This window comes from Mustela erminea, chromosome 20, assembly GCF_009829155.1.
Source record: "Mustela erminea isolate mMusErm1 chromosome 20, mMusErm1.Pri, whole genome shotgun sequence".
Lineage (NCBI taxonomy): Eukaryota > Metazoa > Chordata > Mammalia > Carnivora > Mustelidae > Mustela > Mustela erminea.
The window spans coordinates 31,580,576-31,601,802 of NC_045633.1; the positions used below are offsets into that span (position 1 = coordinate 31,580,576).

At 56.1% G+C, this 21,227-nt stretch overlaps 4 protein-coding genes across 9 annotated transcripts; 3 read left to right on the forward strand and 1 right to left on the reverse strand.

The window, feature by feature from the left end:
* The first annotated feature begins 58 nt into the window (after window positions 1-58).
* On the forward strand, window positions 59-3,928 carry AP4M1 (adaptor related protein complex 4 subunit mu 1). Of its 2 annotated transcripts, XM_032326816.1 has the most exons (15): window positions 59-240; window positions 342-430; window positions 768-874; window positions 960-1,056; window positions 1,190-1,300; window positions 1,379-1,459; window positions 1,669-1,731; window positions 1,839-1,905; window positions 2,011-2,064; window positions 2,201-2,307; window positions 2,409-2,503; window positions 2,771-2,815; window positions 3,035-3,085; window positions 3,217-3,328; window positions 3,466-3,928. In XM_032326816.1, exons 1-15 carry the CDS (start codon window positions 183-185, stop codon window positions 3,685-3,687), a joined length of 1,359 nt encoding a protein of 452 aa, XP_032182707.1. In that variant the 5' UTR covers window positions 59-182; the 3' UTR covers window positions 3,688-3,928. The 2 variants fall into 2 exon arrangements, with proteins under 2 accessions (XP_032182707.1, XP_032182708.1); XM_032326817.1 differs by lacking the exon at window positions 768-874 and having other exon boundaries at window positions 126-240.
* A 30-nt stretch (window positions 3,929-3,958) lies between these two features.
* TAF6 (TATA-box binding protein associated factor 6) lies at window positions 3,959-12,827 on the reverse strand. Of its 5 annotated transcripts, none has more exons than XM_032326804.1 (15): window positions 10,007-12,446; window positions 8,746-8,961; window positions 8,555-8,641; window positions 8,259-8,412; window positions 8,026-8,082; window positions 7,804-7,923; window positions 7,443-7,588; window positions 7,270-7,347; window positions 7,062-7,163; window positions 6,788-6,970; window positions 6,057-6,131; window positions 5,810-5,935; window positions 5,129-5,302; window positions 4,691-4,888; window positions 3,959-4,443 (listed from the first exon to the last, which is right to left on the reverse strand). In XM_032326804.1, exons 1-15 carry the CDS (start codon window positions 10,082-10,084, stop codon window positions 4,063-4,065), a joined length of 2,175 nt encoding a protein of 724 aa, XP_032182695.1. In that variant the 5' UTR covers window positions 10,085-12,446; the 3' UTR covers window positions 3,959-4,062. The 5 variants fall into 5 exon arrangements, with proteins under 5 accessions (XP_032182695.1, XP_032182700.1, XP_032182698.1 ...); XM_032326807.1 differs by lacking the exon at window positions 10,007-12,446 and adding an exon at window positions 12,592-12,827 and having other exon boundaries at window positions 4,063-4,443; XM_032326805.1 differs by lacking the exon at window positions 10,007-12,446 and adding an exon at window positions 12,571-12,676 and having other exon boundaries at window positions 4,063-4,443.
* A 28-nt stretch (window positions 12,828-12,855) lies between these two features.
* Window positions 12,856-17,132, forward strand: CNPY4 (canopy FGF signaling regulator 4). The gene is made up of 6 exons (XM_032326820.1): window positions 12,856-13,124; window positions 14,934-15,060; window positions 15,158-15,254; window positions 15,487-15,609; window positions 16,116-16,233; window positions 16,328-17,132. Exons 1-6 carry the CDS (start codon window positions 13,010-13,012, stop codon window positions 16,486-16,488), a joined length of 741 nt encoding a protein of 246 aa, XP_032182711.1. The 5' UTR covers window positions 12,856-13,009; the 3' UTR covers window positions 16,489-17,132.
* A 95-nt stretch (window positions 17,133-17,227) lies between these two features.
* On the forward strand, window positions 17,228-19,034 carry MBLAC1 (metallo-beta-lactamase domain containing 1). The gene has a single exon (XM_032326819.1). The coding sequence runs from the start codon at window positions 17,812-17,814 to the stop codon at window positions 18,562-18,564; it is 753 nt and encodes a 250-aa protein (XP_032182710.1). The 5' UTR covers window positions 17,228-17,811; the 3' UTR covers window positions 18,565-19,034.
* The last annotated feature ends 2,193 nt before the right edge of the window (window positions 19,035-21,227 follow it).

The window sequence follows — 21,227 nt, forward strand, 5'->3', positions numbered from 1 at the left end:
GAAAAGGCGGGACGGGACGGGACGGGGCGGGGCCGGCGCCGGGTTTCCCGCGGTCCGAGCTGGCACCGGCAGAGGAGAGATCGCTCTTAAAGGGCCAGCCTCCTCGCGTCCTTTCGTTCCGGGGCCGCAGGGCGGGGCAGGCCAAACTTTCGCTGTCTCCTTGCCTACGCTCCGGAGCCGCCATGATCTCCCAGTTCTTCATTCTGTCCTCCAAAGGGGACCCGCTCATCTACAAGGATTGTATCCTTGACCTGCGGGGCGGGAGGAGGGGCCTGGGTGGGAGTAGCGCCCCAGAGCCAGCCTGTGTCGCTGACTCCTTAGCTGCCCTTCCATCCGGTCAGTCCGCGGGGACACTGGCGGTCGGGATGTGGCCGAGCTCTTCTACCGGAAGCTGACGGGACTGTCCGGAGATGAGTCCCCGGTTGTCATGGTAACCAGTGGCGGGGCGTGGGGTAGGCTCCCGTCGGGCTGGGAGTGGGGGGCGCCTCCTTCCGCCCGGCGCTGTTTCCCTGAGAGCTTGTGCTTGGTGGGGGGTACACGCTACCAAATAATCCGAGCGACAGTTTCTCGAGCGCTAACGCTATACCGGCACAGCTCCGCCACTCCGGAGTAGGTGCTGGGGACTCCCTCCGCCGACACATTAAGCAGCTGGGTCCCGGGCGGGGGTGGGGGTGTCCCTGGCTCACCCCAAGGCCCACCGCTAGGAAGTCTCGCGGGCCCTTCGCACAGTTCTGTCCCTAACGCTCTCTTCCCCGCCTCTGCCTCAGCACCACGATGACCGTCATTTCATTCACATCAGACACTGCGGCCTCTATTTGGTGGCCACGACTTCAGAAAACATTTCTCCCTTCAGCCTCCTAGAGCTGCTCTCCCGGTGAGGAGGGCAGGACCGGGCACCGGGGCGCGGGGATGCGCGCGCGCAGGAGGATATGCACACTCCGACCGCCCTGTTTTCTCAGGTTGGCCACTCTCCTGGGCGATTACTGTGGCTCCTTGAATGAGGGGACCATCTCCCGCAACGTGGCTCTTGTGTACGAACTCCTGGATGAAGTGCTGGTGAGGGCCAGGGGGTCTCCCCCACAGCACTCCACACCCTGCTGATGTGTGCTGGGATGGGGAGGCTGAGTACATTCATTTTCACCCCTTTCCTCCGCTAATCACCCACTGGCTGTCTTTCCTCTGCCGGCAGGACTATGGCTACGTACAGACCACGTCCATGGAGATGCTGCGAAACTTCATCCAGACAGAGGCTGTGGTCAGCAAGCCCTTCAGCCTTTTTGACCTCAGCAGTGTTGGCTTGGTTAGTCAAGGGGAGGAGGAGGAGGAGGGTTGGTGGGTGGCGTCGAACCTGAAGATTGTTGCTTTGGGTGCTTTCCAGTTTGGGGCCGAGACGCAGCAGAGCAAAGTGGCCCCCAGCAGTGCAGCCAGCCGCCCCGTCCTGGCCAGCCGCTCTGACCAGGTGAGGACAGGTGTGATGGGTTCAGACCCTCTGATTTTTTTCCTGGGACGCCAGAGATGGAGATCCTTGCATTGCTAGATGTGGATTATCTCTTCCCTAACCCCCATGTCCCCACCCCGGGGTTCTAGTCTCCACTGCCCTGTCCTTTGTCTGTCCACTTGAGGACACAGGCTGTTCAGCCTCCAAGCGTCCAAATCTCTCTTCCTCAGAGCCAAAAGAACGAAGTGTTTTTGGATGTGGTCGAGAGGTTGTCTGTGCTCATAGCCTCTAACGTAAGTTTGGGCCCCCAGCCCTGAAGCTGAGGACAGACAGCATTTGGAAAATGTCTGGGGCATTGCGGGGTGTCACCTCTGGGCATTGAGCTCTCTGCTATTCTTAGGGCTCGTTGCTGAAGGTAGACGTGCAGGGAGAGATACGGCTCAAGAGCTTTCTTCCCAGTGGCTCTGGTGAGAAGCGTGTAGGCTTGGCCCAGGGTGGGTTCTGGGACAGGCTCCTCGGTGCCTTGTACGGTGGTATCTGGCAGCCTTTTCTGACATTCTTTTCTCTGACAGAAATGCGCATCGGTCTGACGGAAGAATTTTGTGTGGGGAAGTCAGAACTGAGAGGTGAGAAGAAAGTAGGTCTCTCGCTCCTGCATCACCAGCCGGAAGTGGCGTGGGACAGAGACACGTTCTCGCCCAGCTCTCCCCAGCTGCGCTTCTCTCCCACACGTGGGTTCCAGGAGACTCTCTCTCCTTCCAGGCTACGGACCGGGGATCCGGGTGGATGAGGTCTCGTTTCACAGCTCAGTGCTTCTGGAAGAGTTTGAGTCTCATCGAATTCTGCGCCTACAGCCCCCTCAGGGCGAGGTGAGGATCGGGCTGGCCTAGCGTGTTCCATCCACTATGGGGAAGGGAGGCAGTTCAGGGGTGAGGAGACCAAACTGATCTCCGTTCTTGTCTGGTCCCAGCTGACTGTGATGCGGTACCAACTCTCAGACGACCTCCCCTCCCCGCTCCCCTTCCGGCTCTTTCCCTCTGTGCAGTGGGACCGAGGCTCAGGCAGGTGAGACCATTTCCCTGTTCTGGAACTTCTCTGAAGTCTAAGCTAATACAAAGATGTTCCCGAAACTCATTACGGAGGAGTGGTGGTAACAGGATAGAAGTCAGAAAAAGCCACCCTCCCCTCAACGTGGATTCAGCCTTTAGTGGATCCGTTGCTTGGGGCACGACCCAGCAGCAGCCACACATGGAGGCCGCGGGGTTGTGAGGGGCAGGGGGGTGAGAGGGAGGAGGTGAGCTGCCAGTAACCCCACCGCGCCCTTCCACCCAGGCTCCAGGTTTACCTGAAGTTACGATGCGACCTGCCCCCAAAAAGGTACAGGCGGGGCTTAGCCTAGCTCCTTCTGGGGGGCGGGGGAAGGACACAGGGCCCACATACCTACTGCTCCTGCCCTCAGGTGCATCCGCCAGCTTCAGAATCCTGTTCGGTTAGAGGCAGGAGGGCTGGGGAAGGGGACGGGGGAGCACTGGTGCTGATCCCTAGTTGTGACGTGAATGAAACACGGGGCTGACTCTGTTCCTTTTTCCTTTGCAGCCAAGCTCTCAATGTCAGGCTGCACCTTCCCCTGCCACGAGGGGTGGTCAGGTTAGTGGGCGAGCCACGGGGGCTCGGGCAGTTGCACCCACTTCCCTGGACGAGAGGGTGGCCCCGGGAAGGGTGGAACTGGCCTGCCCCGGGAAGGCAGGGACTGAGCCCAGCGTTTCTTCGAATTCCAGCCTGTCTCAGGAGCTGAGCGGCCCCGAGCAGAAGGCAGAGCTGGGGGAGGGCGCCCTTCGCTGGGACCTGCCTCGGGTTCAGGGCGGCTCCCAGCTGTCGGGCCTTTTCCAGGTACAAGCTGCGGACTCTCAGATCCTCCCCTCCGCCTGCACGTTCAGCCCCAACCCGTCCCTCCTCCCGCGGTGGGCCTCCCCGCTCTCCATCCTCTCTGGGCCTCAGTACCTCTCCCCGGCCTCTGTCCCTTCCAGATGGATGTTCCAGGCCTCCCCGGGCCTCCCGGTCAAGGACCCTCCACCTCGGCCCCTCTGGGTCTGGGCCCTGCCAGCCTCTCGTTTGAACTTCCCCGGCACACGTGCTCCGGCCTCCAGGTTCGCTTCCTCAGGCTGGCGTTCAGACCGTGCGGCAACACCAACCCCCACAAGTGGGTGCGACACCTGAGCCACAGCGATGCCTACGTCATCCGGATCTGAGGCTCCCCAGACCGGGCCCCAGGCAGCAAAGGTGGTCGTCTGGGCAGCTGGAGAGGACGACCCTATCTTGTCCACCTTCTGGCCCGTGGCTGTGGACCTGGCTGGGGCGTCCTGAGAGGCCCGGAGACGAGGCCGGGTCGGCAGGCTCCACCTTCCCGTGGTACCTGACACAGGAAGGGCCGAGGTGGATCAGAACTTACAAATCAGACTTTTATTCTGAGGAACTGGCTGTACAATATCTAAAAAAAAAAAAAAAAAAAAAAAAAAAGGAACACGGAGGAAGCAAACTATTACTTCCTTCGACCCCGCACGCGCGCATGAGAGAGAGAGAGACAGAGTTGAGGACAGAAGAAAGTTGGCAGATGTGCAACAGCGTTAAGGCGCAGGCTGAGGGGAGCCAGACCCAGGGGGCTGGGAGCCATTAGCTTTCGGAGTCCCTGGAGCCGGAGGGGGGCTATCCCCAGCTTCCTGTTTCCCCCCACACAGGGCACTGCCCCCAAGCGGGGAGGGGGCTGAGGACGGGGGAGGAGCCGGAGAAGGGTGGGAGGCGGGGCCTCCTTTGCCCTCCCCCGTAGGGGGGAGAGAGACCACGATGTACTTCTGGACGCTGCCGGGCCCAGACGGAGCAGTGCTGGGGGGTGCGGTGGTGGCAGTGGAGACCAGCTTGACGATGGGCTGCACGCTGGGGACTGTGGTGGTGACGGGAGAGGTAGTGGTGGAGCCTGAGCCAGGGGCTGAAGTGCTGAGGGACAGGACCTGGGGGAGGGAAGGAAAGGCGCTGCCTGGGGGAGCCTGGAGGCTGCTGCCAGTCCGAGCGCGCGTCCGAGCGCGCTGCTCAGGGACGAGCGGCCATGGCCTCGTGGGCCTCCTCAGAGTGCCCCTTCCTGCTCTCGTCTTTGGGCCCAGAGGGAACTGGGCTCTACTCTGGGGCCCCCAAGGTACTTGGAGGTAACCCTGGTCATGCTCTCCCCCTCTCCCCCCGGTCCCACATGGCCCCCGGTACCTGTTGGGTGGACGAGGCGCTGGAGGAGGACGACATTACAATAAACTTGGTCGGAGGAGGGGACGGCTGAGGCGGGGCAGCGGCTCGCGCGGACACCAACGTCTGCACCGGCAGTGCGATGGAGCCTGGGACCTTCAGCAAGCCAGGGGTGCGAGGGCCGGGCTGAGGGGCCTGTGAGAGGGTCAGCGTGGGCCGGGGCTGCAGGAAGAAGAAGCGGGGAAAAAAACGTCAACGTCTAAGAAAAGCAGGGTCCCCTGTTGCTCCTCGGCGGGTCTCCCTGGGGTTGGGGAATCATCCACAAAGCGGGCCTGGAGTCCCCCCAACACTGTTCTCTCAGAGGCCCTGTGTTTTCCAAAAGCAAGCTCAAGTCTGTGTGAGTGCCGCCCTCCACGTGTTTCTTCACCAACCGCCCGCCCCCTCACCGCCGCCATCACAGACCTGAGTGATGGTCAGAGTGGTCCTGTTGACCTGCTGAGCCTGGAGGGCGGCCTGGGCCCGGGCCTTGACAACATGGGAGCAGAGGAGGGGTCCGAGGGACCCAAATTCTGCCCGATAAGCATCCTGATTGTCAGGTGGCAGGCGCAGCTTTGCCAGCACAGGGGCACAGTGTTTCTGCAGAGAAAGCAAAAAGCCAGTAGGTGGAGGCCGGGCCCGCGGGGAAGGGGAACAGGGAAGGGGTGAGGAGGAGACGCCTGATATGTCAATATGCTCCTGGCGCAGGCCGGACTGCTGGGGTCGCCGTGTGTGTGAGGGCCACTGGCTTTTCTGCAGAAGAAAACAAGCACCCACTGGTGTGACTGGGCGGCTTGCTGAATACACTGGTGATGTCTAAGGGGTGGTTGGTCCATAGGGTGAGGCCTTGCACGGAACAGAGCGCAGTGACGCAGAAGCCTTGGGCAGTCCCGACTAGGGGACGTCCTGGGCTGAAAGTTATGATCTCTTTTCTTACTTAACCTCTCGGCGCCTTGGTCTCCATCTGCACAGCAGAACTGGGCTCTGAATGTATGAGGCAAGGACGGGACGAGGGAATAAAAGCCAACCCTGGCTGAAGATAGTGTGTGTGTGTGGGGGCGGCGGGATAGAAGTGCGAAGAAGTGCAGGGATGGGGTCTCTGGTCACCAGGAGGAGGCTCTGCACGTGGTCAGCTCCGATGCGGTCAATGTTGCTCAGCACAGGGCCGTCCAGGACGCTGCGGATCCGCTCCCCCTCCTGCTGCAGCCGTGGCAGAATCAGAGTCTTAATCACCTGTTGGAAAGGTGAAGTCAGGAACCCGGGGTCACCATGGGGTCTCCCGGGTGGGGCTCTTGCCCACTAGGACCCAAGATGGCTCCTTTCCTCCACGCTCCCCCTACTCCCGGGGCCTCACATCGTGTCCCAGCTCTGCCAGGCCGGCGATGGAGCCGTAACGCGTGGTCCACGGAGTCTTCTCGTCCACCCAGCTCTGTTGGGGAAGGAATAAAAACCTGGGTCAAGGGGCCTGCAAGGAGGCACCTGGGTGGCTCAGTGGGTTAAAGCCTCTGCCTTCCGCTCAGGTCATGATCCCAGGGTCCTGGGATCGAGCCCTGCACTGGGCTCTGCTCAGCAGGGAGCTTGCTTTCCTTCCTCTCTCTCTGCCAGCCTCTCTGCCTACTTGTGATCTCTGTGTCAAATAAATAAAATCTTTTAAAAAAAGTGGGGGGCCTGAGAGACAATTAAGGACCGAGTCTCATGAACATGCTTTTATTGTGAATCATTAAGGCATTACAGAGAAGGCCCGAGTTCGAGGCCCTGCCCCTCTGCCCTGTGTTTTCAGTGTCCTTTCCTCGCTCCACACTGACTGGCCTCTGGCTTGGCTGAAGACCTTTGTCCTGGTCACCACCCTGGGTTGGAGGGATGAAACTGATTACACTCCTCATTCTTTAAGATTTATTTACTAATTTGAGGGGGAGGTAGTGGGCAGAGGCAGACGGAGAGAGACTCTCAGGCAGACTCCCTGCTGAGCACGGGCCACCACAGCTCAATTCCACGACCGAGATCACGACCTGAGCTGAAATCAAGAGCCCAGCGCCCAGCCCGCTGAGCCGCCCAGGCACCCCCACGCTCCTGTTTCTTGCTCACCTTGGTGAAGGTCTTGGTGATCCGGGACTGGATGTTGTTAGTGGTCGTGCTGAAATGCTTGCAGATCTGGGCCACGAGGCGGGCAGCAAAGTCCCGGAGGGCCCAGTGATTGTCCACATCTGGCCGTAGGCACAGCTGTCTGCTCACAATGCATGTCATCACAGCCGGAATCAACTCGTGCACCTAAGGAAGAAGGCAAGAGCTGGCGGATTCAGACAAGCGGATTCTCGCTGGCGGCCCTGGTGGGGCAAGGGGGGCGGGCAGGACGGCTCACGTATTTCTCGAGGTACAGCGTGGGGTTGTCCATCAGCGCCTTCACCATGCGCATCAGGTAGATGAGCAGGGCCAGATTGTTCTGCACCACGTTCACACGGACCTGTGGGGAGACGTGACGGGACAGCGAGGCCCTCGGGTGAGCTCCCCCAGCGCCGCCTCACCACCCGGAACCTGCTCCTCCGTCCCGGCCGTCTGCCTGCACTCACCCCCTCCGAGATGAAGGTGCTGAATCGTGGCAGCATCTGATAGAGCCCCGGGTCTGTCGCAATGCTCTGCAGAGCCTCCTGTGGGGGGAGGGCGTGAGTGGGGGGTGGCGGGCAGGGATCCGTGGGGCTTCGGGGAGGAAGGGACCCGGGGGGCGGGAGCAGCGGGGCCTCACCGCTCTCTTGGCCTCACAGGAGCCCACGCAGGCCTCGGTGATCTCCTTGTAGTAGAGCTGCTGCTCCACAGACAGCTCGTGGATACTGCGCGGCTTCAGCCGCAAAGGGGCGCCCTCCAGCAGGGGTGGCGCCTTCTTCTCTTTCCCTGGGTGAATCGGGAAGACAGGTTTGAAAACAAAAGCTCCAAGAGAGGCCTTGGACAAGACAAACCTGTGCTCCCCACCCAGTGAGACCCGGGCCTGGCTCCTTTCAGGGCTCCCTCGCCACAGGTCTCGCCCCCTGCCCAGCCCTCAGCCGCCTCACAGCTCACCATCTGGCTCTGGCACAGGAGCCGGGGAGGCCTGGCCTAGCAGTACTGACCTTTGCCGTCGGCTGGAGCAGCCCCTTGACCTTTGCCTTTCAAGGGCCCATCTTCCTCCTGGCCTGGCTTTGCTGACTTCAGGGGTTCCGTGGCCTCAGCCTTCTGCTGTTCTTTGGGAGCTGGTGGCAAAGCAGTCACAGCAGGGGTGACGAGAGTGGCAGGGGTTGGAAAGGAAGGAGAGGGGAGGGGAGGTGGAGGGGCTGGGCTCTGGACAAGGTTACCTGGGGGCGGATTTTCTGGGATGGCCGGCTGGCAGCCTTCGATGCTCAGCCAATGAGCTGCAAGGAAAGAAGGTGTCACGTTGACCTGCGGGCTGGACGTGAACACTAAGGAGCCCCCCTGTGCTGCTCCCAGTCCCTGCAAGTCACAAGCCATCTCACGCAGCGGGCTTCCCCACTCGCCGCCCCGACCCCCTTCCCCTCCTCCCCACCACCTTGCTCTCCCCACCCCTGACCTTTGAGGCAGACGTCCAGGGGCACCCGGGGCAGAGGGGTATTGATGATGTCGCTCAGATCAACCTCCTTCTCCTCGTAGAAGTAAAGCTCCCGGCCCCCGCCAGAGGCGAAACGGAAAGGAATGAACTCCTGAGCGTGGAAGCCGTAGAGTGGCTATAGGAGGAGACACCGGGATAAGAAGGGAGCCCGAGGAGGCACGGCTGAAGGCAAACGCAGCACCGGAGAGGACGGGTCTCACCACCCTGCCGCCGCCCCCGGCCCCAGCCCCCGCCTCAACCCTACGTGTCCCGGTCACCTCGACATTCTTTAGCTTCAGCGCGTAGTCAATGTCACTGGTGGTGAGTTTCTGCCGCTTCCCCATGTGCATGAACTTCAAGGCATCCTGGGGGGTGGGAGACAGACAGACATCAGCCTGACAGCTTGAAGAAGGGTCCTGGGCAGCGCGGCCTTGACACGATGCACGACTGGGCGGATGGGTCAGGTTACCTGGGCAATCTCCTTGATGCGGTAGCTGACCTCATCGGTCAGCAGCTGGCAGGTCTCCTCCTGAATCTGGGCGATCCCCATGGACTCGGCCACCACCTTCATCGACTCGGAGGGCAGCACCGTGTTGCTGAGTTTCAGCTTCTTCTCTTCGGCCATTCTGGAGCCCCGCCTTCCCTCCCCCAAAGAGTGACACCCCAGGGTGGAGAGATGGAGACCCTGGCAGGTGGATGCGGCGGGCAGAAGAGATTTAAAAAAAAAAAAAAAAAAAAGTCAGCGCCAAGGGTAACAGAAGCAGGTAGCAATCCGCAGTGGCACACAGTGTACTGAGCTCTGATCCTGTGCCCGGTGCTGGGCAAGGTGAACGGACGTGGCCTCGGTGGAAATCCTGGCCCTCGATTCCCTAGCTGGGTTATTTGGGCAAATTACCGACATTCTCCCAGCTCTGGCTTTCTTCCCCATATTTGGGATGCGGAACGGGCCTGGTTTCCTGAGGCGGTTTGGTGTACGCCTGCGCCTCTCCTGCCCCTTCTTGCACCATTATTTGTGCTTGACGCACACGCAGTAACAGATACAACGCTCCCGCTCTGAGCCCATACACCCGTACAACTGAGCGTGACGAGAACACACACAACCACCCCGACCAGTTCTTACTTTAAACTCATGGCCGTGAACTTCGAATGAACCGCTCATGCTGCCGGACAACCACTCTTCATCTGCTACACCTCTGTGCCCTCAGTCTCCCTCTGTCTCATGTGACACCTCCTCTCCTCCTCCTTCAGGCCATCAGAAGAGACCTCCACAGATTCCCACGACATCTACCGACCTAACAGCACCGGCACCCACATCCTCTGCCTCCTCACCTGCTACCTTAAATATTTAAATAGGCTCTACACCCAGCACAGAGCCCATTACGGGGCTTGAACTCACGACCCTGAGATCAAGACCTGGGCTGAGATCAAGAGCTGGACGCTTGGGGTACCTGGGTGGCTCAGTCGCTAAGCGTCTGCCTTCAGCTCAGGTCATGATCCCAGGGTCCTGGGATCGAGCCTCACGTCTGGGATCCCTGCTTAGTAGGGAGTCTGCTTCTCCCTCTGCTTACGCACCCTCTCAAATAAATAAATAAATAACCTTTAAAAAAAAAAAAAAAAAAGGTTGGATGCTTAACTACCCAGGCATCCCCAACCTAAGAGAAGCTGCTTGGGCCTCTCACCAACTCCCAACACTGCTTCCTCCCGGCACCTCCACCAAGGTTTCAACCTACCCAATCAGTCATTCCGGCCAGCCTACAAAATGTGGTTACTCCTCCCATCTTAAGAAAACAAAACAGTGGTCTATCCATGCAAAGGAATGGTTTTCAGCCTTAAAAAGGAAGGAGATTCGGACCTGTACCATACCACGGATGAACCCTTAGGACACGATGGTGAGTATAATCAAGCAGCCACAAAAGGAGAGATGATGTACGATTCCACTTACGTGAGGTTCTTAGAGGAGTCAAATTCACAGACTCCGCAAGTGGAAATGGGTTACCGTGGGTAGGGCAGGGAAAAATGGGCAGTCAGTGTTTGATGGCAACTGAGTTCCAGCTTTACAACATGAAGAATTCTGGAAGGACGGACGGTGTGACAGTTGTATAATGAGGTGAACATACTTAATCCCACTACACTGTATACTTGAATTGGTTTAGAATGATGAGCTTTTGTGTATTTCACAATTACAAATATAAAACAATTTTATTTTTTTCATTCCACTTTCTCTCCAATATATACCCCCGGTTTCTAGCTCCTCCTTGCAACCAAACTCCCTGAGTTATCTTAACTTTCTAATTCCTCTCCTTTCTTCTCCTGCACCTACTCCAAGCAGGCTTTGGACACCACCAGGTCCCCGAAACCACTCATCAAGATCACTGATGACTCCACATTGTTGAATCCAAGGTCCACTCTCCCTCCTCATCATACTGACCTGCCAACAGCACACTCTAGCTGACTACTCCCTCCTGAAAATTCCTTACTCTGCTGCCTTCTGGCTTTCCTTCTACCCCACTGGCCACCCCTTCTTGGTTTCCTTGACCAGTTTTTCCTATTTTCATCTGCCTAATGCTGGAGCATCGTAGGCTCGGTCTTTGGTTTTCTTCTGTAGCTACACGTGCTCCTTTGGTGATGTCAACTACCCTCAATTTTTAGTACTGATAATAGGCTGACAGCGGCCAAGTTTATATCCTCAGCCAAGAATGTTCTTTCCTAACATCGGACTTGTGTATCAAACTCTCGACTTAAAATCTCTTCTACAACTAAACTCCTACAACTTCTACAACTAAATCTCCCTCCCCATCTGCTTTGCTTTTCTTCATCTTCACGGCAATGCCATCTATCCAGGAACTCACTCTTTACGTAAGCCCTCACATCAAATCGGCCTGGTGACCCAACCTGATTCTCCCCTCCCACTGCATGGCCAAGTCGCCATCATCTCTCGCGCGGCTACCTTCCACAGTCTCCTGACAAGGTCTTCCTGCTTCCATCCCTGCTCCCCACATCTATTCCCAACACAGCAGCCAGAGCGATTCTGTCAAAATAGAAGTCACACTAGGTCATTTCTCTGCTCAAAACCCTGTAATGGCTCCCCATTTGCCACAGAGTAAAATCCAAAATTCTAATTACAGTCTATAAGGCCCTTCATAATTTGCCCTCTCTCCATACATCTCTGTCCTGCTTTCCTTCCTTCTTCCATCTTGTCCCAGCCCCAATGTCCTCCTACTATTCAAACCTCCCAGGTAAACTCTTGTTTTATGACCTTTGCTCTTTTCCTTCTGTCTCGAAAGCTCATCCCCAGATGCCAGCTTGGCTGCCTATTCCCATCACTCTATTTAGCACCGCACTCCAATCCCACTCTGGTTTTCCCCTTCAAGATATTTAACATCTACTAACAGATAATGTATCATTTCTAATTATTTATCACCACCACACCTTCCCTTTCCACCCCCCCCCAAACTGTGTGGACAAAAATCTGTTATGCTCACCGATGTATACAAGATCCCACACCAGTACCTGAGCATCTGTACTCAGTAAATCATTTGTTGAATAAATCAGTGAATTATAAGCCTTAGAGATGTAGGTGTTCAATAAATACACAGTACCACGATTATCAAGATGAACAAGATACAGGTCTCAGCTTGGAACCTGCTTTGTGGCCAAAAGGAAGGTGGCTCGCTTGAAGTTGGCACTAGGAAGACTACTGTCAAAAGTGTTTAGGACTGACTGCGGGGTGTTGATGGGGGCGTGCTGGAGGGGTGAGCACGGGGACGAAAGAAAATTTGGTCTCCTCCTCCACTGTTGCCTTATGTTTAGGGAACACATTTATTCCACGCATACTCTGTGCCTGGCGCCGGGTATATAAGACACTGTCGTATCCCAGAGGTCACTGGCGAACTCTTACTAAGCCTTCAATACCCTCCGTACCCTCTGCCAGGAACAGCTCACAAAACACGCTACCACCTCAGGAGCCCCTCGGGTCAGTGGAGCCGGCAGGAAAGCTTCACAGAAGAGGGTTAACTTGAACTGGATGTGGGTAGTGGCTTCCCCAGCAGGGAAGCGAGTCGAAGCTCCCCGAGCAATGGGGTACAGCGTGGAAGAAGGTGCTGAGAGCCCACCTCATCCCCCCAACATCCTCCAGTGCAAACACACACGCACACAGAGAGTCCGCACGCGCGCGGACACACAACCCACCGTCCTCCTCCAGGCTCCCACACAGACCCCTCAAAGGGCCTAGTCCCGGGTGGCACTCAGACCCGCCCCCGCCAGCCGAACGCCCCACGCAGAAAAAGACTCTCACCGCCGCCAAAGCGCCGCTCACCCGGCGCTCGGCGCCATGTTGGCCCCGCCCCCTCCCGGGAGCAGGTCCTGGCAGAGACGGAGAGGCAGTCACTGCCCCTTCCCCGAGCCGGAATGAGTCTCCTGGGCTCACGGCCTGAAGTGGAATTAAAAACGGATTTTTCTATCTACGTGCAAGGAGCACACCCTCCTGCTACAATTACTTCAGTTTATATTTTTACTACCCGGCGGCCAGGACCCTAGGAAGCGCCACAAAACCTAGGCGGGATAGCCAGGAGGGCAACGAGGCCCCACCCACTTCCGGCCCGGAACTGCGCGTGCGCCTCCCAGGCCAAGCTGGATGGAAATTCCCGCCGACCCCCTCGGAATTTAAAGGGCCCGCTGCCTTCCCGAAGTTGGTCTGAAGGCAAGGGCTTGTTGGTTGTGGACAGCACTTGGTCATGGGACCTGTACGGTTGGGGATGTTGATTTTCATTTTGGCTGTGTATGGCGCTTGGGTTGCGACGCCGAAGGAGGAAGACGATGACACAGAACGCTTGCCCAGCAAATGTGAAGGTATCTAAAGGGAGTGGCCCCTATTCGCATCCCTCAGCCCATCTCCTTAGTCTGGACAGGACCAAATGGACCGTGATTGGCGGGCCACTCGATCTCCTTGAAGACCTGAGGGAGATTCTGGTGGAGCCTGGCTGAATTCGAAGGGGGTCAAGGGAGGGAATGCATAAAGCAACCCCACAGCTGTGGCACTACAATTCCCACAGGGCATCCAGAGGAAGTCCGCTTTTTCTTGCTTGCGTAGCCCCACGGATCTGTGGGAATTGTAGTTCAGAGACTATAGGCCCGGGATCACCCGCTCTACTGAGCATCTAAAGTGTGTTCCCCCCCATGACACTAAACCTAAGCCTGGGGAGCCTGCAGGAGCTGGGTGTGAGGCTCATACCTGTGGACATCCTGTGCTCCACCCCTGCAGAGAAGCTCTCAAATTACAGGCCCCACGCTGTGGGGAGGGTTTGGGTGTATGCAAATAACGCCCTGAAGCTCATAAAGAGGAGGCCCCAGAAATGGAGGAGGTTCCCCATACGTGTGAAGTTTTGCGAAGTGTGTGTACTTATGGATTTTACTGTGAGCAGCGTCTTATGTGGCTGCATGACAGTGGTGACTTGGGGGGGGGAAATACCAGGGCTGCACCACTGAGTTCCCTGATTCCCTGGTTTGTTGCCTTCCTGACTTTAATTTCTTCCCTGTATTCTTTTTCCCCTCAATCCACCCCACCCTGCATTTCCGGATGACCTGAGCCTACCTCGCCTCTCCTCCTTGCTGTAACACCTCTGCAGGCCTCCTGCTGCAATCAGAATACACCCGTTTCGGGCACACTATAGACATCTCTTTGCTGTATGGCCCCCACCGCTCTTATATTTCTGTACCTCCGCTCCTGTCCTCAAAGTGCCCATGATTCAGCCACACTGAACTTCACAGCTGTCACAGAGCCGGCCTTATCCCCTTGCGCTCTGTGGCTCAGCACACTTTTTCCCTTGGCCTGAAATAACCCTCTCCCTTCTATATTTGACTCTTCAAGACCGAGTTTAGATGTCAATTCCTTTGGAAGCCTTCTTCCTTTTCTGTCACCTCCCACTATATTGTAAGCCCTTGGAGGGAAGGAGAGTACCTGTGTCTCCAAGGTCCTAGCATAGTGCCTGGAACATCTTAGGCACTTTTGTTACCTGCCCTGTGTTTAGCTTGCTTGGTACTTCTCTGTAGGCCACTCCCTTTCTTGAGACCCACTTCATACCAGGTCAGGTGCTAGTTGCTAGCAGACAGGGTGGCACCAGACGCAATGCTCATCCTTAAGGAAATCACAAGCTAGCAGCAAGTCAGTAAAAGGCCACTGAATGCATTTTGTGTTTCCTAAAGAGACCGAATCTCTTGTTAACCTCTAGTGTGGGGCCCATCACACCGCACTGTCATCATTTTTACCCAGCTACATCAGCAATGTCCCATGGATAGGGACAGTGGGTCTTATTGCTCTCATGAATACAGGAGCTCAAAAGATAACTGCAGAATAAAAGCGAACATTTATACAGTGCCACTATATGCCAGGCATTATTCTAGGGGCTTTACCGAGCTTGATTTATTTAATCCTCACCATACGCCTACGAAGGAGGTTCTGCGCTATTGTTATCTCAATAACAGGTGTGAGGTTTTGCGGAGGGCACATAACCAAGGCACAGCAGAATTGCCACACAGCTATTAAGTGGCTGAGTCAGGATTCTAACCCAGCCAGTCTGGTTCGAGTCTGCTGCTTTTGCTCACCGACAGAATGAGTTGTGGGAATGTGTGTTTATCTTTCACATCCTTGTGGACATCTAGTGTGTAAGTTGCTGAGCCTGGAGCTGCAGGAAAAGCTGAGTCGCACTGGCCGATCTCGGGAGGTGCTGGAGCTGGGGCAGGTGCTAGACACTGGCAAGAGAAAGAGGCACATCCCCTACAGTGTTTCGTGAGTTACTCTTGTTGATCCTCTACCTTCTGACCCCGAGGGACGCCTGGGAGCTCCTACAGCATCTAAGAAATTTTTGTTTCTCCTCTTCTCACAGAGAGACAAGGCTGGAAGAGGCCTTGGAGAATTTGTGTGACAGGATCCTGGATTACAGTGTTCATGCCGAGCGCAAGGGCTCACTGAGATATGCCAAGGTCAGACTCTTCCCTAGGGCAGTGTCCCACTTTTCAGAAACAACAGTGGGTATCCCCTGGGACCCATATCCCTCTGGCTCTGGAAAGCATCCTCTCCACATTGTTAGACTCCCTCACGTCGCCCTCATGGAGTTCACCCCTCAGTCTATGGTAGTTGACACAATGCAGCTGTGGCAGAAGGGGAAGGAGGTGGGGCAGTGAGCTGGGCTGATCCCAGATTCCTGTCTCTCAGGGTCAGAGTCAGACCATGGCAACGCTGAAAGGTCTGGTGCAGAAGGGGGTGAAGGTGGATCTGGGGATCCCTCTGGAGCTGTGGGACGAGCCCAGCGTGGAAGTCACGTTCCTCAAGAAGCAGGTAGGACATGATACTGCACTGCCCAGGGCAACGAAAAGGGAACCTAGATCCTTGGGGAGTCCACCTGCTCCAGGCTGAGCAGGGAGAAGGGGACAGAATGAGAACTCTGTCATTGATTAAAGTGGGCCCAGAAACATATCAAGGAATAATAATAGAGGCTGGTAATATCTACTACCACATATTGAGCACCTACTATGTGCCAGATTTGGACCCACATACTTTCCAGCTACTGCCTCATTTTACCCTCACAACAACTTTATGTGGTAGGTACTGTTACCATGTCCCATTTTATAGGCAAGGAGCTAAGACACAGAGTGTTTAATAGCCTACTTGGCAGAAGAGGTGCTAGTAAACGTCTGGTTGAATGAATGAGGATCACCACCTCGGAAGCCAAGTTTAGCTTCCTGCTCTTCAGGGTGGGGTGGGCAGACAGGAGTGAAGAGCAGAAAGGAGGGTTTCCAAAGCCCAGCAGAGTAGACTCCCTTCTGACCCTTGTACTTGATCAGTGTGAGACAATGCTGGAGGAGTTCGAAGATGTCGTGGGAGACTGGTACTTCCATCATCAGGAACAGCCTTTACAGCATTTTCTCTGTGAAGGTCATGTGCTCCCCCCTGCTGAAACTGGTAAGTGTGTGGGGCTGGCCCCTTTGCCGCCAAGCCGCAACCTCCCCCACCCCCCAGACGAATATCTAAATTGTTTTTCTAACACCCAACCTAGCGTGTCTACAGGAAACTTGGACTGGAAAGGAAAAGATCACGGATGGGCAAGAGAAGACAGAAGGGGAGGAGGAACACGATCAGGAGGAGGAAGAAGAGGAAGAGGAGGAAGAGAGGATCAACACACCAGGGCACTCCAAGCATGACCCTGAGGATCTTTGACTCTTGCCTTTGAGCCCCCAGGAGGGGCAGGAGTCATGGAGAAGAACCCTCTGAAATCTGAGCTCTCCTTGCTTCACATAAGGGCATGTGTGTATGTGTGAGTGATCCCACCCCGGAGCTTGTAGCTGTTCTCACCTGTCTGGTCTCAGGTAGGATCCTGGTGGTGCAGCATAGCAAGGCTGTGGGGACAAAAGCAGGTGCAGGAGGCAGAAGGCCTGCTCCAACAGATGAGTCCTCTGCCTGCCATCTAGCCCCTTAACTGGCAGGTGTGTGTGTGTGTGGTGACAATGCTGAAGGCTTTCCCCTTTAAATCTCTCTACTACTTCCCACCCCACCCAGAGGTCAGTGAAGCCACTGGAGCTATGGGTCTAAGGCGAAAGGCACTTTGTCCTTCGGGTCCGTTTTTAGATCCCTACAAGAAGAAGCCAGCTTGGATATTCTCTACGACCTATACCCACTGCCTGCGTCAAGGCTACAACCCAAGAAACTGAACAAAAAAGGGGACACTATGAAGATGGGGCGATGTTGTTAAGTTAGGTGGGGTAGATATTTGGTCTACTTCATACAGATTTAACCGAGGGCCCACCATGTAATTTCACAGGTGCCAAATTTTCTACATCGCTAGTAAATTTTTTAAAATATCACCTGGGCCCCTAGTTTCAAACAACTTCCCTGCACACTTCATACCTGGCCGATATAGCAGCGCCCAGAGAATGGGGCCGTTGGTCGCCCGCTGTTGGAAGCTAATGGTGGTTTGTAATTTGCAGTCCAGGGAGGCTGGCAGGGGTGCCCCGGCTGATAACCATTTAGGCGCGGGGCCGTGCCACGCTCTCGGCGCGCGCGGGGGAATGCACCGGAATTAAGAAACCGCGTCCGGCAGCGCGTCTCGGCCACCGTACTCTGGGTTTACGGGAGCTCGCAGAGGACAAAATTTCGCGCGCTTTTCCGGGGGCCGGTCTAACCTGGCTGGGAGGGAAGAATTAGGAGACGCGGTGAAACTAGGTCCAAGGCGGGAAGCGCCTCGGTTAGATTGAGGGAAATAAAGAGGATGTCCTTTGAGGGATGATGGGTGAGGACCTACCACAAGAGAAGCGCGGCGACGGCGGAAAACCGAGGGACTGGCGGGGTTCACGCTAAGGGAAGCTTGGACGATACCATCTACGGATAGGGGGTTAGGGCGATACCATCTTGAGGGAGTTAGGGGGTGGCAAAGAACAGCCTTGGAAAGGCTACTTGGAGGAGGCGGGGCGCACGTGGGAACCTAAAGGGACCGGGCAGTCGCCCACATCCGCACTTCCCTTCCCCAGCCGTCCCGATCCTGCCATGAGCGCTGCGGTGCGGACCGAGCCGCTGCGCGGGGAGCCGCCTCTGCTGGTGCGCGGCGACCCCTACTCGGTGGTGGTCCTGCTTCAGGGCTACGCGGAGCCGGAGGGGGTCGACGACGCGGTACGCGCCGACGGCTCCGTGACGCTTGTGCTGCCTCAGGCCTGGGGCTCAGCCACCGGCCACCAAGAGTCCCCGCCCCACAGCGGCGGGGCGAAGACCGCCCTGGAAGAGGCGGCCCGTGGCCCCATCCTCGTGGACACTGGGGGCCCCTGGGCTCGGGAGGCGCTCCTGGGGGCCCTGGCGGGGCAGGGCGTGGCCCCTGGAGACGTGACGCTGGTGGTGGGCACCCACGGACACTCGGATCACATCGGGAACCTGGGGCTTTTTCCTGGGGCGGCTCTGCTGGTCTCGCACGACTTCTGCCTCCCCGGAGGCCGCTACCTCCCCCACGGGCTAGGCGAGGAGCGGCCCCTGCAGCTGGGCCCCGGGCTCGAGGTGTGGGCCACGCCGGGCCATGGGGGCCAGCGGGACGTGAGCGTGGTGGTGGCGGGCACGGCCCTGGGCACCGTGGTGGTGGCAGGTGACGTGTTTGAACGCAGCGGAGACGAAGACTCATGGCAAGCTCTGAGCGAAGACCCGGTGGCCCAGGAGCGGAGCCGGAAGAGGGTCCTAGGTACTGCGGACGTAGTCGTGCCTGGTCACGGAGCCCCCTTTAGGGTGGTCAGAGAAGCCCTTCAGCCACGGAACTGATGTCCAGAAGACCAGAGGTCAGTGTGATCGCTTCCAGCCCCCTTGCAAGAGGCCGGTTTTCCAGCGAGAACAGTCATCTCTATCACTGGTTCTGCAACCAAAACTAGGACCAAAGACTGGCTCAGCCGTGTGCCATCTCTCGGGGTCCCCCGTAAAGTATGAGAATGTTCTTGGGAGGGTCGTCCAAAATAAAAATAGGCAACTGCATGGAAAATCATAAAGCCCTAAGGTAAATGCGAATCCTTAATGGAGATAATCCTGCAAATTTGGTAATTAGCAACCGCAACAGAGGGGCACTTGGGCCAATTGCTTATTTCTCACAAGATGCAGGCTTGCTGAGAGAAGGTGCAGGGCACAGAAGTAACACCTTAATCACCTGCCTTTGATCCATCTGTTCATTGGAGGAATGGTTCAAGCACTGCCCTAGGTCGTGGGGATGCGACAGTGAGTAAGCTAGACAAACTCCCTGTTCCTTATGGAGCTTACACTCCAGAGAGGCAGACAACTAATAATAGTAAACCAGATAATTACAGATTGTGTTTAGTGATATGAAAGAAAAGGAGAGCAAGACCGTGGTAGAGTGCCTGGCTGGGAAGATGGCTTCTTTTATTGAAGGTGGTCAGGAAAAGCCTATGAGGAGACGATTTTTAATCAGGGAGCTGAATGGGAAGAAAACCAGCCATATGAGGGTCTGGCAGATGTGCCTTCCAGGCACAGGAACAGCAGGTATAAAGGTCCTGAGGCAGGACGACTTGACTTGCTTGAGCAGGAAGAAGAGCATGGGGTTGGACGGCAGAGAGTGACAACAAATGATGTAGGGTTCGGCCGGGCCATCACGGACCACAGTTAGGGCTTTGGATTTATACTGAGATATAAATTTGGCTTTGGCTTTTGAGTAGGCTAATGACGGTCTCATTTAAAGTAACTACTCTTAAAAAAAAAGTAACTACTCTTGTTCTGAGTAGAGAAGTGGTCAGAGTAGGACGAAAATAGAATGGGCTGCACTGGTTAAGAAACTACTGTGGCCTCTCAGGCCAGAGAAGTCAGTGACACCCGCTTTTATCCTAGAATTCCTATTATGACTCTGGTCCTCTTCACAACTGTGTCCCAGGCCCTCCAGCCACACAGTCGCAGGACCCACAGAAGCACTCAGATGGGGCAGATGAAGGGGAGGAACAAATCCACCTTGTGGCAGATGAACCACCCTGGGTGGGGGGTGCCACGGGGCAGGGCCTGATTGGGGGTTATTTCCCTGGTGTCCAGAAAGGCCAGGTGGAGGTCCCCAAATGCAGCGCAGAGGGGCCGGTTCACCTAGAGGGGAAACCAGAAGCTGCCCTACACTTAGACTTGGAGTCGGTGTTGGCCAGTTTGATGACCACAGAGTGCAGGGTTCCCAGGCCAGCAGTTCAGCCACAGCTTGTCCAGATCCCTGCCAGTCACCAGGTAAAGACAAATGGAGTGAAGGTGGCGATGTGGGGGACCCAGCCTCAGAACTACTGTGCCGTGGGGGCCCTTGGGCCACACAGTGCCAGGAGGCTACTGGTGTGTGGAAGAGAGTACGGGCTCCAGCTGTGGGCCCATCAGTGCAGCACTGTGGCCTTCAGGGACCCCATCTGATATGTGGAGTGCAGCTCCAACACCTTCAGGGCTGTAGGGAGGATGAAAAAGGGGCAGATGGGGGTTATGTAGAACAATGCACTTTCAACTCATACAAGTAAAAACTTCAGTCCTGACTCTCTTTTTCCAGAACATGCACCTCTTCCCATGACTCAGGTCTGGTCATGTAGAGAGCAACACATCTCTGTGGCCACACTGATTGTTTCCAGGATGGAGAGGTCACCTAAGCTAGTTGAGGCGTGGCCATCTGAGGGGTTTTGCTGGAGTTAGTGGAAAAAAGTAGTTCTTCCCTGAAAGACCGACGTGGGAAAGTTACGGAACTGTTGAATCCCTATAGTTACATATATCACGATGTGTACACCTGAAACTAATACTCCACTGTTAGCTAACTGGAATTTAAATAAAAACGTAGGGGCGCCTGGGTGGCTCAGTGGGTTAAGCTTCTGCCTTCGCCTCAGGTCATGATCCGTGGGTCCTGGGATCAAGCCCGGCATTGGGCTCTCTGCTCAGCAGGGAGCCTCCTCCCTCCCCACCCCCCGCCTCTGCCTGCCTCTTTGCCTACTTGTGATCCCTCTCTCTGTCACATAAATACATAAAATCTTTTTTTTAAAAATTAAAAAAATAAAAACTTAAAAAACTGACATGAGAAAGTAGGTCATATGCCACCTTGTGGGAAGAGCCCATGGGCCCTGAGACCCAGTGGAGGCCGAGGATGAAGCTGAACAGTAGGGGGCAGAAGGGAGCAGTTCAGAGAAAAAGATCCGGAGAGAGACTAGCTAGAGCTCTGAAAGCCAGACCAACCCCAGCATTCTTCAGTCACCTGGGCTAATCCCCGGTTTGCTGCCTGAGCTGCTTTCTGTTTCAGTCACAGCAAGAGGAGTCTTAGGAGAATACAAACACTCGTGGAGATGACCCATTAGAGAGGCCGAAGGAACTGTGGGAAGGCAGCCTTGGAAGGTGAGGCCCAGGGTGATTATCCTCTTAGACGTTTTTCCCAGCTTCCCTTTTGTGTAAACTCTTGGGAAAACTTGACCCCTATGGTTAGA

Coding starts and splice junctions, on each gene's coding strand:
- MBLAC1 (XM_032326819.1), top strand. CDS start 17,812: ATGAGCGCTGCGGTGCGGACCGAGCCGCTGCGCGGGGAGCCGCCTCTG.
- CNPY4 (XM_032326820.1), top strand. CDS start 13,010: ATGGGACCTGTACGGTTGGGGATGTTGATTTTCATTTTGGCTGTGTAT. Junction 13,125..14,933: donor CTTGCCCAGCAAATGTGAAG/GTATCTAAAGGG, acceptor GTGGACATCTAG/TGTGTAAGTTGCTGAGCCTG. Junction 16,234..16,327: donor GCTCCCCCCTGCTGAAACTG/GTAAGTGTGTGG, acceptor CACCCAACCTAG/CGTGTCTACAGGAAACTTGG.
- TAF6 (XM_032326804.1), bottom strand. CDS start 10,084: ATGGATAGACCACTGTTTTGTTTTCTTAAGATGGGAGGAGTAACCACA. Junction 8,083..8,258: donor CCTGGACGTCTGCCTCAAAG/GTCAGGGGTGGG, acceptor CTTTCCTTGCAG/CTCATTGGCTGAGCATCGAA. Junction 7,589..7,803: donor TGCTCCAGCCGACGGCAAAG/GTCAGTACTGCT, acceptor CGATTCACCCAG/GGAAAGAGAAGAAGGCGCCA.
- AP4M1 (XM_032326816.1), top strand. CDS start 183: ATGATCTCCCAGTTCTTCATTCTGTCCTCCAAAGGGGACCCGCTCATC. Junction 2,065..2,200: donor GGGGAAGTCAGAACTGAGAG/GTGAGAAGAAAG, acceptor CTCTCCTTCCAG/GCTACGGACCGGGGATCCGG. Junction 3,329..3,465: donor AGCTGTCGGGCCTTTTCCAG/GTACAAGCTGCG, acceptor TGTCCCTTCCAG/ATGGATGTTCCAGGCCTCCC.